This window comes from Thermobia domestica, chromosome 6 (assembly GCF_964235325.1).
Source record: "Thermobia domestica chromosome 6, izTheDome1.hap1.1, whole genome shotgun sequence".
Lineage (NCBI taxonomy): Eukaryota > Metazoa > Arthropoda > Insecta > Zygentoma > Lepismatidae > Thermobia > Thermobia domestica.
The window spans coordinates 41,101,103-41,117,016 of NC_137459.1; the positions used below are offsets into that span (position 1 = coordinate 41,101,103).

The 15,914-nt window shown below is 35.6% G+C and overlaps 1 protein-coding gene across 6 annotated transcripts in view; it reads right to left on the minus strand.

Annotated features, from left to right (window-relative positions):
* LOC145687959 (ubiquitin-like modifier-activating enzyme 1) overlaps positions 1 to 15,914 on the minus strand; it is a 163,155-nt gene that overhangs the window by 31,306 nt on the left and 115,935 nt on the right. For all 6 annotated transcript variants that reach the window (XM_081761561.1, XM_081761562.1, XM_081761565.1 and 3 more), the window contains exons 9-10: positions 7,452 to 7,596; positions 2,023 to 2,141 (exon numbers count right to left, since the gene is read on the minus strand). In XM_081761561.1, the coding sequence (XP_081617687.1) occupies positions 2,023 to 2,141; positions 7,452 to 7,596 (264 nt within the window). The remainder of the gene's footprint in view (positions 1 to 2,022; positions 2,142 to 7,451; positions 7,597 to 15,914) is intronic.

Sequence of the window (15,914 nt, forward strand, 5' to 3'; positions counted from 1 at the left end):
TACAACAGAGCCACCGTGGCCCTGACATAGCGATAGTGTTGATAGCACTATTGATTGATAACATCGAAGCAAATCCAGGGCCAGTAAACAGAGATGTAGAGCATAAAGTAGAAGATATCCTGCAGGAATTAAGCAGCATGAAACTAAACGTGAACAGACTGAATTCGTTGACACAAAAACTGACAACTTGCGAACCAAATTCGATAAACTGCTAATGGAAGTTAAAAGTCTCGAAACGGAAGCGGATAAGCTATAGGAGTGAAATACGTACTTACAAAAGAAAATAGACTTCGAAATGAAATGTGATTACAACGAAAATCAAAGCATGGGAAACAACCTTATTTTTCGAAATGTGGAAGTCAAAAGTGTAGGTACGAGATCATGGATTGACACGAGAGGACTGTGAAAGATATTATACAAAATAAGCTGGAGGTTCAAACAGAACACGACGAGATAGAGCATGCTTATTTCCTAAGCTCGGGGTGCAATAAATCGAACACAGCGGTTAAATTTCTGTTTTATAAAGACAAGACAGAAGCACTGGAGTCGAAATCTAAGTTGCAGGTATGTACCTTACGAGCAGTTTTCAGAAAAGTACTTGCGGAAAAACTTACTATCTGGGAAGTTACAACAGGCAAGGGGAGAAGGAAGGCAATACGCAACTTTCGCGTTTCAGAGTGAAGGGGATATATTTCGAGTTGACTCAACGAGCAACACAGTGTTTTAAGCTTCTAGCAAAAGTCGAGACAGTGGTCAAAGTAAAGTGGGAACTGTGGGTAGCAGCACAGCGAATGATATGACAAAATTGAGCGACAAAATTTATGTTGGTGATGAAGGAGAGATAACGAAAAATTAAATGAAGGCAGCACACCACTGATGGCAAAATGCAAGACAGAGACAAAAACACAGCTCTGAAACTGTGCTTGAGATCACGAACACCAAGAAAATACAACGATCGACGGGGAGGACAACCTCAGAACAGTAGGAATACAGCAAGAGCGCTAGAAAATATGAACAGGATACCTACGCTCTACAGGATTCAATGGTACACGTTTAGGTCAAAGGCGAGACACGCAAGAACTTTTAGAGAAGGGTGCTTATAAACATGCTGTTTAAACGTAGGTTTAGCCTTCCAAATATGCTGTTTAAACGCAGAAAGTTTATTAAAGAAAATGAGTTGTAAAGAATTTGTGCAGTACATACTTAAATTACGATTATGGCTTAATTATGGTTGGAAAAATTCGCAATCTACGGTTTCCGAGATATGGCTCAAATCTCCCGAAATCCGAACGTTTTGGCCAATGTCTCGGGCACGGTAAGATGGACGAGAAAAATTCCATCACTTCTTTCAGATAGTTTTTTTTATATGCTCTATCGATGTATCGAATGGAGGGATCAAAAATTGACAAATTCGCAAATAGCGCGAGGGGGCGGGCACACACAAACACACACACACACAGAGAGAGAGAGAGAGAGAGAGAGAGAGAGAGAAAGAAAGATAGAAAGAAAGAGAGAAAGAGAAAGAAAGAGAGAGAGAGAGAGAGAGAGAGAGAGAGAGAGAAAGAGAGAAAGAGAGAAAGAGCGAGAAAGAAAGAGAGAGAGAGAGAGAGAGAGAAAGAGAGAGAAAAGAATATTCAGTAATTAACTTTTTTAAGTTCGTTGAAAATATCCACGTCAGTTCTCAGCAATTCTTATTTATAGAGCAAATTTCGAACCCTCTACTGGAGCAGTTTTTCATCAACACTGGAAACCACTTACAGAATAATATTCTATAGTGACTAATAGGAACCCATACGTAATTAATCCCTTGTAATTGCTTAGTACTGCAACTAATGAAGTATTCAAAATACCAGTATGTTACACATTAGGTGTACTTAATAGTAAAGAACAGAACTACCGACCACTACAACATGACTTTCTTACGCTACCATTTACAAGATTCAAAGCAACTGAGAGGCTATCTGTTGAGAAAATATCACAAATATAAGTTTTATACATGTTCTAAAACTTATACGAACTTACAGCTGTTGCCGCAGTCACAGATTTAGGTTGCTGAACATCCCATGGTCTGAAAAGGAACTGACGGTTCAGGTTCGACTTCTCAATTAGGTCCATGTCCGTCACTGTCACAGCACCACCGCCTGAAAAAAAAGACCACAATCACAATCACTGACACCAAATGATAGAAATCACAAAATAATATCTACTGTACAGTTAACGTTCAAAAGCGGGTATCCATTTAATTACTTTTGATACCCCAGTAACTTCCAAATCGACTGACCAATTTCAATTTACCTTTCTGTAGATTTAAAGAGAATGTGATTTACTTTGAGATAACGAAAAGTGAAAAGAAATGGCCGAAGAAAATGAAACCATTTTTAAACGTTCAACTTTAAAACTATAATCGGAGCAAAATAAACGAATTATCATTCAGAGGAAGACATTTTACTCTGTTGCCATGTCATGAGCTTCCGCTAAGGCCTCCGTTGTAACCACACACTAACGGAAGGGTAGTTACAGAAGACGCTTCAGCGGAATACTAAGGATGTGACTTTACTATTTCTAATAGACCAAGAGATAGAACACATCTTATTTACCCCTGTTCACCGTAAGATTAGTTATGTGCTTAAGATTACCCATAACCTACAGTCTTCAGAAAGGCTTTTCTTAACTTTGTGAGTGATGGGGAAATTAGCTCAATAAGAAGCAAAATAGTAACAAGTTCGTTGGCGTGGAGTATCCCGGAAACCTGACTTTAAACAGGACCTTCAACAGAGTAGGATCGAGAAAGACAAAGATGTTGAAGGTGTAATATCTTCACTCAAGAGCTTTTCAGATCATCTCGAAGACATTAACAGAGGATCCCTTGTTAGAAATATATTTCATGGGCAAGTTGTGAGCAGTAAAATAAGTCAAAATCTTCTAAGTAAGTATATCAAAGGCAAAGAGGCCTCCGAAAAATTTAATACGTTATATGTTAGTGATTCAAGGAATGTTGAACTTCCAATACTAAGAAAACTTGTTATGAACTGTGCTTCTAAAACTACCCAAAAAATTAGATAAGAGACTGCAGGTCGTAAAATATACATGTGATCTTTTTGTAAGATTTCTCAATATTGCTTCTGAACAGAGGTGTGGCATGAGGGATGTTTTGACTTATTCTCTTATGCCAGTTCCCCTAGCTCTTGGAAAAATAGATGGCTCCATGAATAAAATATGTAAATCAAAACTGATACATATGTTGGAAGAGCTTCAGAAGGAAGATTTAGTATCTGCTCCAGCTACTGTGGACACAATCTTTGATGCCATATTCATCCTGCGTACAATTCAATTCCCAGATAACTACAGAGTTCTCGCTTACAACATTCTGAAATTAGAGGAAAAGCTAGAGAAATTCACTTAGTGCTTGACGTCTATGAGCCTCCAACTACCAAGAATACTGAGCATAACGTACTCAATGTTGAAACGGTAGTGAATGAAATAAATGTGATGTTTACTCTATAGGATGGTAATCCAAGTAGAGCAAACATTACAGTAGATAGTTATTAATCAAACTTTTCACCCGAGCGTTAACGAAGAAACAAGTTATTACAAAAGAATAGCTTCTTTCACCGCTAACTACACACAGGCAAAAATTCAAACAACCACTTTAAACTTACGAATAGGACAAAATTTCAGTTACAATACTACTTTGCTTACATTAATATATATTCGTACCATGCACAACAAAAGATGTTGATGTTTTTACATTATAAAAATACAAACGAATGTGCTCGATATTATATTTTATATGAGTTGTTTCAGCAGCGATGAGAAGGTGAGTCGCGTCCTATTAACTTCCCTGGCGCCGAATGATGGCTACCTCTCGCGTTTTCTCCTTGTTTTCGCTGCTCACATTGAGTCCCACCTACCATAGTGACGTAAGCACAAGTACGACTGTGATTGGCTGAAGTTGACTGCCAAGGCCACTGGCTGCTTCGTCTGCTCGTTGCTGATATACATCCGTTGCAAGAACGTACAACGATTATTTACACTATTTGTTTAAAGGAAGCAGACTTTTAAAATAAAAAGGATTAAACTGTCTGAGTCGGGTACACCAAAATCCACAAATAAGTTTATGACAAATGTGTCTGGACTTGAACAAGAAAGCATTAACCCTTTTAAGTTTTTTCGGTCGTTTTCAACCGATATTGTAGTGTCTTAAAGATTCGATTAAAAGAGAACCAAGAATGCTATTTAGTTCCGATTTTTTTTTTTTTTTTTAATTTTCCAAGAGAGGAGGCATTCAAGAAAGCCTTGGAAGAGTCTATATGCTTCCGAGCGTCAGAACATAGGGGGGTATGACGTCATCAATTTACATTTTTTTTTTTTTTTTTTAAGGAAGGTCTAACTTCAACATTTTTTGGTGAGCTTCTCTTTAATCCTAGAATCCTAATATTTTCCATAAACAATCAGTGGACCCATTAGTTTTTATGAGAATTTTTTCGGATCTCTTCGTCAACATAGAAGGGGGTTCAGAGGGACAAAATGGTAAAAAAGGGATATTTTTGACCAAAAATCTCACTTTCGCGATTCTTGCTCCACTCGGCTACATGATAGGGACATTTGAGTGGTACTTTCTAAAAGCCTACTCGATTCTGAAGAGAACGACGTATGAATCATCATCCTACGATAATTAGGGACGTGTCAGGAAATTTTTGAAGTTTGTATAGAATCCTTGGGAAATTTCGGAAATATTCGCAGAAGAGGAAAATATTTTTCCCGCCCTTAGTATTGAAGATAGGAGATTGGTATTTGGCACACGTAATTAGTACCATTACTCTGACCACCAACATTCACCAACGTTAAGAAAATCCTTTCTGGAGATTGTAGGTTATGAGTAATCTTAAGCACATAACAAAGCTTATGGTAAACTTGGGGTAAATAAAAGTGTGCTATCTCTTGGTCTATAAATATCTATTATTACACTGCGCAACACGAAATCTGTCCTTTACATAGAAATATACTTTTCTTATGTATTTTTACACGAGAAAATACAACCTGTAATTACTTTTTATGTATCAAATACCAATTATCTGAAAAATTACGGAGTTTGAAATTTTGTACTGTGAAATACTGTATTTTTACGAGTAGTGATTAATTATTAATGTTTGGTTCGGTTATTGAAATTTAGGGTAGCTCTTCAGCAGCGAGGCTATATGGGATGTGGGCCTACAGTTAAGGAGGAATTCGAACTACCGTGTTGTTTAATGTTTCTCTACCGGAAATCGAACCGGAGACCCCGTGCACCGAAGGCGCGCGTGCTACCGACTAGAACAGCGAGGAGGGTACAAATATGCTTAAGGTAACAATTGTTGCATATGTAATATATCTTACAATATATGCTTCTTTAAACGTTACCCAAGTGACAATTTTATTCTTTACAGAAGGAATACGCTGTTTAAAGAGGAATTCTCGTCCCCCTAATTTTCTCCTACTGCGTAAGAGTTTTTTTCTGCATTATAATAGGGAACATTAGTTTCTCATATTTACCCTCACTCTTTATCTTCATTTCACGTAGAAGCTCATTAACATCCACTGATAAGAGTTCAGATCTGTGTTCCCGAACTCTGCTGCCATATGTTCTAGCATGTGAGTAATTTTTGGTTCGATTGCACTCGTACTGTTATTTGCTGTGTGGTGTTTAGTTAGGAGTGGTTGGGTTTGCCGGGTTGTCTTTTTGTGGTAATGTGTACTGTGCATCTGAGTTTCAAGAAAGTGCTGAATAAACGTTTATCTACAAGCGCAATGCCTGTGCGTGTATAAATAAACCTGACTCATTTTGTTATATGTGGCTAAACTTACATTTAAAACTCAAAAAAGCAGCTTTACACCTTAGTTAAAAAAGGCTTATGAACTGTACTTTGGCTGTAGGGTTGGTGACTAGGATCTTGGTCTTGGTCTTGCACTGCGTGTTCCAAGAATTTGAGAAAGTGGCTACAAGGAAAACTTAGTTCTAAGAAATTTGCTGTTCCTATGATTTGGCGCAAACAAACATATCATGTAACTGACTTACTTTTGCTTAACAGATGTAAAGGGCTTTTCCTCTAAATCTAAATATCAGATTTAGTACCGTAATTTAAAGTCAGCTATTCGACCAGTTCCCCACACGAAGATCTTTCAGTACCTAAAACTCCACAACAATACATTATTGATTCAGAATAAGGTACCTCAGACGTTCCAAACAACAGGGAAGATGCAGACTTTCAGCTATCTACATCACAGTCAACATCACCTCATTTGATCACATAAGAAGATCTTGCTGCGGAATTGTTGGGCTCCGGGCTTGAAGGTTGTAGTCTCTCGGTTCAAGATGTTCAAATAAGTTTGTTTACAAAACGATAAAGTCATCTTGAGGATAATTTTGTTGAAAATTGAGGCATTGTTTACTGAAAAGTTGTAGATGGCTTATTTCAGTATTTGGAAGATGAATATAGTCCCACCGAGTGGCGCTTCTTTATTGATAGCTCGAAACAAGGTTCTTATAAAATAGAGGATCTGCCCTTACAAGAAAATCTTGAAGCCATACGTCACAGTTTCACCACCCCTACGCCCTCTGCCCACTCCGCCCAATACGATCGCAATGTTTTGAGCCAACAATCATGGCGGAAACGAAAGTAACCAATCAGAAGATGGCGGAAACGAGAATAGCCAATCAGACGTGCCGATGATTGGTTGTTTTTTGGCTTCATTGATTTAATAGGATGAGGATACATATGAGCAGATCTTCTATTTTATAACATCCTTGGCTCGAAACTACGTCTCAAGGCAGTGCTTCTTCATACTGGAAATGTTCACTTATCTGTTCCTGTAGCATATGCGCCTCATACAGAGGAGAAGTATGAAGTTACAAATGCGATACTGAAATTCATTGAATATATATATATATATAAAAAAAAAAAAAAAAAAAAAAAAAATCAAATGGTGTCTTGATTCTTTAAAGTGGAGAACTAAAACACTGACTCCTATGTGAAATACAGCAGATCTATGTATATTGAAGAATTTTCCTGACTTTCAAGATTAGTGTGAACCCTGTAAAAGCAGTACTATGAGATTATTAGTAATTTCTTTGTAGAGATGGTTCATCATGGACGATGGGTGAATGAACATCTCTGGTCAACACTATTTGCTTCCTCCGATACTTGCTTCTAAATGTACAGTGGAATAATTGGTATCCGATTTCGCTCTAGCTTACATTGTTTCTATCAAAATTCCTGTTTTAAAACCTGTTATACGTACCAAAGATGATTTCGTGTACAAGTGTTCAAAAAAAATTAACAGTGTACAATCAAAAGGGAGCTGCTGAAATATTAACTATACTTATCCCTATGTAGCTTATCTAGTTTAGTTAAGATGGCATCCACAGGGTAGAAACCTATGGAGAAAAGGAAGTTGAATACTGCATCCCTTACCTGCTCCTACACCCATCATGCCGAAGTTTTTCAACAATTCACAGCCAATGGCACCAGCGCCTACGACGAAATATTTCAGCGAACCTAATTTTTTCTGGAACTTTTCACCGAACACCATTATCTGTGAATCGTAGCGACAATCCACCTGAAAAGAAGAAAATTGATGCCGATTTACACAAAATAGTAACCAGAACTTTTTTTCTAATTGCTACTACACCAAAAAAATACAACTTACTGCAAATTCTACAGTATTAACAGTTTTTTTTTTTTTTTTTTTTTAAACCCAAACTTGATGAGATGCATACCAATCGATTGTCCTCAAGAAGGTGATTAAAATTATATGGGTCAGTGTGATAGCTCAAGCACAGTTTTCGACAAAATCAAGTATTTTTTGTAACCCAAAAATTAATGCTGTACAGTCAGAGACAAAAGTTCTTTCCATTTGGTAAAATTTATTTTAAGAATAACGGTAGTTTGGATAGAACGTACAGAAAATTGCATTCCTTTTAATTTACTGAAAACTACACAAATTGTTCTTCCATTTTGAAGTTACTTACGGAACTAATTTCATCAAACGTAAAGAACTTTTGATGTTGATTGTATAGGAACCATGGGGTGAAACTGATACTGGAATATACCATTCAAGCTCTTCATCATGATACTAGTAAGATGACAGTTTATAGTGTGATTAATAAGATATAATACAAATTACTATTAACTTAAACTTTAATTTCAATTTAAATAACGTAATGTCCAAAGCTGATACGTATACCAAATCGACAAATGAAGTCAAGTTGAGCAAAACGCAATATTTGAAATTAAATTTCTATTCCGTAATTTTCGATTTATTTATACATACATATTTATGGGTATTACCGGCATCTATGGCCTTAAATCCGTCACGTATGAAGAATTAGTCCCTTGACGAGGACACTATCCGGGGAAGGGAAGAAAGGAAGCGACCTGGGACCTGTATGTTAGGTACCATCCCGGCATCGGCTTGGTGTGAATGAGGAACTCAGGAAAACCTCACTCAGAATGGCTGGTCTGTGAAAGCTGTTACACTTTTTTGATTGAGTTCCTCCACCGGGAATCAAACCCGGGATCGCTTGCACCATTTACTTTTAGAGAAAAATTAGATTTTTTATGGCGCTAAAAAGTAATATGCTGCCAATATTAATTAGATTTTTTTTTTTTATAAAAGTTTATTATTTATGTGCTAAGTAAAAAGAAAATACACAGTTAATTGCAATTTTGTCTACTGTATTGTTTGTGTTTTAACGTTGGTACACAACAATTATGAACATACTATTCGCAATGGCATATTAGTGACTCAAGTCAGATTTTGACCTTACAGAAAAAAAGGCGATTGCAGGAAGTAAGACTACCTTGAAAATTTGATCGAGTCCCCGTTAGCAGTCATAATATTTTTCCTCGAGCAGACTATAGATAACACAGTGGTAGAACTGGGATTATGGTGCCATGAAGTGACCTTAGCAACATAGATTTTACGTTGTCCTGAAGCAGAATAGCACATCTGCGATTTTCATTAACTACCTTCTCGATCTTTAATTCTTCACGCACACACTCGAACTGCTACAAGTACACTCATGTCCAAAATTATTGTCGCATGTCTATAAATATGTTGTTGTAGGAATATAATTTGGTAACGAATTCATCCGGTATTTCTTATAATGTTAGTATGTGTATAATCGGCAAAGACATGTATGTGGAAAATTTCATGTCAAAAGAGCAGTAAATAAGAATAATAACGAAAATAAATTTTGTCCATTTAGCAACATTTTGTTTTGCTCATTTTAATTTTCGTATTTATAATTCTTTTCCTATGAAATTTACCACAAATATACATTTCCCGATTATACACATAGTATCAGTAGTAAAGTACCCTGGAAATCATTATCAAATTATATTCTTACAAGAAGACAGTTATAGATATGCGACAATCATTTTGGACATGAGTGTACATAGTTGCATTGATCATCTGCCCAGATGATACGATACTGCAAGAAGTGCACCAAATACCTTCCGATAATGCAGTGGTGGTCTTGGCTTTTGAGGAGTAGGTTTGTATGTTGAATATCAATGACGACGGTGCGTAGAATCTCGTAAAGAATCCACTTCTCATCGAACGTCATCACTACCTAGAAAGGATTCTTTCCCTGACGAGGAAACAAAGCTATTTGCTCGTGTCATGTGAGATGAATCGTCAAACTAATGGAAGGTTTTGGCAAATGGTTTCTGCACTACAACTGAATGCTTCTCTCGATGCCTCAAGTTTGACAAAGGTCTCAATAGCACTTCGGGTGCCCCGTTACTTATGACTTATGGACGTCCCTTACGCGATGCGTCTTAGCAGGATTTATCTTATTACTTAATTCATCAAGGTTCACACACTGAAATTTTGATACTGATTTCCCTGAATTTTTATGCCTGAGGAAGTAAATTTTTCCCTGATCCGCTACACTGCTATCATTTATTTATTTATTTATTTATTTATTTATTTTTAATATTTTTAATACGTTTCCATTATTTCCACACCTGTCCACCGCTTTCCTATTTACTTTTCAAATACAGTATAAACCATAAATATTTATGAGTCAAACTTCCTGTATCTGGAATACAATAAAACACTAGTACTAAATAATAATTATAAATTAATAATATCTTTAATATATCGGCATTCTGAATACGAAGGATGATCAGAAAGTAAGGTTACAAAGCCTGCAGTGAAACGTGCATGTATTATTTTATACACCCACTGCAGTCAACATATAGTACATACATTACGTTATTTTTCGACAGTCTCCATATCGGTTGCGGCATTTGTCGCAACGTGAGATGATTTTGAAGATTCCCTCATGGTAAAAAGTTCTGTCCTTGCGTCTTCAAGCCACGTCACGAATGGTTTCCCTTCCTCGTCTGAGATGAAGCGACGGACTCTGAGATGCTTCTTCAAGTGCGGAAACAGATGAAAGTCGCTTAGAGCAAGGTCCGAACTGTAGGGAGGGTAGCCGATGACGTCCCAGCGAAACTGCTTCAACAACGTGTTGGGGTTTGTAAGCTTTGGACAAGGTGTTTATTGAAAATAATCGGACAAAATGTTAAGAGTTTAAATAACAAGTGAATAGCGTTACTATGTTATGTTGATTATATGTATTACGTTGTTGACAGTGAAACCATTGTCCAAGTTAGGATTTGAGCCATTAGTGGCTGAGGTTAAGTTAAAATATTAATTGCTGGGTTAAATGTGGAAGTTGTAGAGTAATGTGTTACAACAAATAAGATTATAGAAGAGTATGTTACTGAACCTTAGTGGTTGCGATAAGGTACAGCTAGGTACCAGAGGTAAATATGGATATTAAAGGCGAAGAGATAAATTGAAGTTTTATATTCATTAATAGTCGCTTGTAAAGTGAACTGGTTAATTAATAACAATCAGCATTTACGTGTCCGGCGTAGGTCTTGAATAACCTAACAACGTAGTGATCTTCTGGGTTGTATGCGGTTTCCTGGACTGTGGCCACAAACTTTCAATATTCTGCGACACGCTGACGAGACATTACAGTCTCTCCGTGACCTTCTACCAGTTGCCGGTGAATTTCCTTCGCGGTTACATGTTTCGCCCACAGAAATGGAATAACTGAGCAGACTTCTTCGCGAGAGCAGATTTCCAAACGAGTCGCCATTTGTGTTTACCTACAACTAGCGCCATAGGTAGCGCGGGTGGCTGAAACTATGCACAGTTGCCAACTCCATGTATTGAAATTACCGCACACTCTTCATTCCTCTATAACGGACGAAACTCCAGAAATATCGGTCATGTAACCTTGGTTTCTGATACTCCCTTGTACACTCATACACAAACCAGTAAACATATATTATAGTTTGACTTGTCTCTGATTATCTACATCCAACAAACCCAACATTTTTTTCTTCTTTCAAAACTTAAAGTTTTAACACCTTTCCTCAAGCCTCCTGCGTCACACTTACGATCTCGTCGAAAATTAAGCTGGGTATGATATCAAATAACACAGGAAGAATAAAACAAGAAAATTTCAAACAGTAGGCTGTTTACTGTAACGATTGTAAAATCGTTACATTTTTGTTAATAGCTTCATTATGAAAATTACTCTTTTTGTTTTCTTTTTTTGAAAAAGTATGAAAGTTTAAAAAATTTTGTTTTTGAAGAATTATTTTGTTATACACTGTTGTATTGAAAGGAGAATACTTTCATTGTAAAGATCGTGAAAAAAGCTTTAAAATGATATATATATGTCTATATGTTAACTTAGTAATACTTGTAATACGGCAGAGAATCTTTTTTTTTTTTTTTACATTCACAACCACTTCAGTTTAGCGCAGTATTCTAGAGTGACGTATGTAATGAGTTGGGCTCTGCGCAGTAGCGAGAGTCTTGCTGTTATATATGCCATTCTGATCCGCTGCGCCTCATAACTGTTTCGTAGTTTGAGCCAACACGGGTTGGACTCAAGTATTAAACTTACATTACTTCGCGCCGATAGTTTTTCTTTTTAGAAAACGTGGTCGAGAGTTCGATATAGCTGTGCCTCGTTTAACATTGTGAAGAGTGGTTTAATTATAATTGTGCTTCTAAACATAGTGCTAAAGTACTAAGAGTTTCAAAAATTAAATTAAATTAAATTGTGTCTAAATAAGTTCTGTAAAGCTGAATCAGTTTAAAAGTGAAAAGGTTACTTGTGTTTCTAGTGTGTGAAGTAGTGTTAAAGAAGACGTATCTTGCAAGTTAATAAAGTAAAATTAAAAAGGTCTAAATTTCTCTTAATAATACTTCCGAAGTAAACCTTTTTAAAAGCTGAAAAATACGTTAAATTCCTAATGCTGTTATGTGAGAGACGGAACACGTGTGATACGTCAACGTGTCTAGTGCCTTTCTTGCTTTCGTTGTGCCATTGAAGGTCGAGTGAGAAATTTAACTGGGCAACTGTAAAAGTGGGGGGAAAAATAAACGTAAAATCAAGTATTAAAATTCCACTTTTAAATTGCAAATTCGCGTGGTAACTAATATGAGAAGGATTTTCATAACTTCTTTTCATTCATTATTAAACCTTGTCGGTAATTAATGGTAATTTAAATTCCTAATTACTTTTGTTTTCGTTCTATTAAATTTTAAAATCTAAAACAGTCTCTAATAACGTGCTTAAAGTTTTGAAGAACTAAAGTAAAATATAAATTGGTATTCCCTGCTGTGGAAATAGGTTAACTAATTTACAGTGCTGTTAATGAAAACTTCACTAGTTACCTAATTCATTAATTAATTGCTGTTAAATGCATATACTGCTATTTTAGTTCTATTGGATTTCTCGGCTAAGTTTCAAATGTAAATTTGAAGTAAAATGAATAATTTTGATTAAATTTAGAACATGCTGTCCGTCCGAATATTTTTTTTTTTTGCTTAATTTTTAATGCTTGAAATATTCGCGTGCACTGTACTGTATGGAATGGTATTGTAAGGAACAGTCTCTAAACCCAAGAGGATCTGGAGATGAGAAATGGTAACTACCTCTGCTTTACTGTCACTATTATTTCCTGCTGTATTATGGTAAGTGTGAAGTATTAATGCTAGTTAAAGTATTGTAGTTAGTTAAATAGTTTCTTAGTAGCACAATCACTGCGTACATTCCTTAATTAAGACATACTGAGAGAAATAGAGAGATAAATAGTTCAAAGGTAAATTGTTAATAAATATACGAGGCTACTTCGAAAGTCACGATACCTTTTTGTTACAGTTAGATAAATTAGTTGACGTGGTTGTTACCTTTGCTGTTTATGAATTATAGAATTCAATTTAACATTTAATATTTAATGAATTGAGAGGTTTGATAGTATTATCTTCATTCATGATCTAGATTACTGTAAATGATCTCTGCCTTGCGAAAATTAACTGTAATTGTTGGAGTAAAGGTTTTTCAATTAAAATTTTGAACACCACCTTCGAAATTCAGGACTTATTAAGAATTTGTTTAAAGAATGTTGAAAATTAATTATTGTTATAATTGCTCTGAAGGAATCTGACTTGCATTAAATATTTTACTTAACATTTTTGGGAATTTCTTTCAATAAAATCTGTAATTCTAATCACCCACCTTCACTTACTTTAGGTATTAAGATTGTGTGCTGGTGTGAATGATACCTAGTTATAAATTGCTTGCCTTAATAATATCTTTATTACAGGATTTGTCCAATCAGGTGTGGTTAAGTCACTCGAGGTCACATTTAGTTTCCTTTTTAACTATTAAAGCTAATAGATACAGGAAACATTCTGACCGCGATACCGAGAATTGTGAAAAACCTTTACTCCAACATCTTGCCATACGTACTTTCCAAATTTTTTCCCCACTTTTATGCAATAAGATAATCTACATTGACGTCATTTATACACGAAAATCATTCCATTACCAAATCTCAATAGATTATTCCCAATACAATTCAAATATTTATTCTACGTCAACTATGGTTTCTGCCAGATGCCCGTGGACTAACAATTTCAATCAGATTTAATACTCAATTTTTCTAACCATGTTTCACAAAAGGTGTCTCGAAATACTGCTAGCGCACCGTCTGGTAGAGAAGCTATTGAAACTTCTTTCATTTACAACATTTCTATATTTTGTATACTATTTACATTAATCCTGTCATTGAGTTTTCGTTCTAATATCGTATTTTAATTCATTGTATCCCTTGTTTTGCGTATTTGTTGGAGTTCGTCTCTTTTCAGCAGAGGCTATAATGAAACGCGGACCCACAGTTTAACGTGAAATCCGAATCATCATAATGCGATTTCCAAACGGAAATCGAACATGGGAACCAATGTACTAAAGGCATGTCCGCGAACCACTAGACCATTAGGAAGGACTATATTGTATATGATTCTATTATTAATTGATGCTGTAAGAAATTACTATTTTAATTCATTCATTTTACAATACATAAATACTCATAATGAAACAGAATTTGAAATGATGATGAAATTCCGTGACTGAGTAGCTAATCTGTTCATAGGTAGCAACACACTTATGTCCTAAATATTGTAAGTAACCACAGACAAAAGTTAATACAATTCTGTAATTCAAAAGAATAATTTATCCCTATAATTTTAGGAGTTAAGTGTAAGTGCTATTTCCAGAAGACAAAAAAGATTTTAAAAAATAGCTGAAAGGGAATGAAATGCATTTTATACATAATGGGTGAAAATAGTAACAGTATGAATTTGAACATTTTGCTGAACATTGAGATAGGTTCAAAGACAACAATAGACAGATTGTGGGGCAAACAGATCTACGTGATGTTTACTCCATAGGATGGTAATCCAAGTAGAACAAACATTACAATAGATAGTCATTAATGGAATCTTTCATCCGATCGTTAACGACGAAACAAGTTATCACAAAGCAATAGCTTCTTTCACCGCTAACTACACATAAGTGAAAATTCAAACAACACTAATTTACAAATAGGATATAACTTCAGCATCATTTAACTTGAAAATCAACTAAACATTCCACACATTCAATTATACCAATATATTGCACCATGCACAACAAAGCGAAAGCACATGTGACGACTAACTATAGGCCGCAGCAACGTCAATGACACTCAAGCCTGGGAGTTATATTTAATATAGCACTATACTTACATTCCTTCGAAAATACAAGGTAATATTTTGACAATAACATGTATCGATGTTCTACATATATAAAGTTATTGTGACCAATATGTACGTCGTGGTTCGGATTGATTTCTTTAGTCTCATACCTCGCTCCTTTTTATTTTCCAGCTATCTCACGACGACTATGATCGACGCCCATGCCTACAATTTCGACATGCGGTCGCTGGAAACACAACAGACGAAAATGTAGACAACGTAAAGCTATTTGTTAAGCTACAAATATAATAGAACTAAATATTAACTGTACAACAAATGATAAGATCACTTTTGAATAGTAACAATGTAATATTACTTAATAAACGTAAACATTACGTACATTCAAGCTCAAAATGTAACTAGAATTAACTTTTCACTGATTATTATTATTATTATTATGGTGGGGTGGCTTGGATAAAAGACAACTCACGTATTTCTTCGGCTAGCCTATGAATTACTCCATCGATGTCCTGGGTTCAATCACCGATGCTGCTCCTGTAATTAGTGTTTTAGGTTTGAGTCCCGACTGCTGCTTCCTTGACGAATATTCCAAACTGGTGTCACAATTATAATCCCTTGTCCATGAGATTGTCAACGACACTTTATTGTACGAGTTCACTTATGTAAGGATTACAGCGAAAGTACGAATTATCTCTTTTCACATATACGTAACTTCACCAATTCTGACTTGACACTCGACGTATTAAAAGAGAATGTTCATATGCGAGTAATCATATAGCAGTTCTATAATTGTAGGC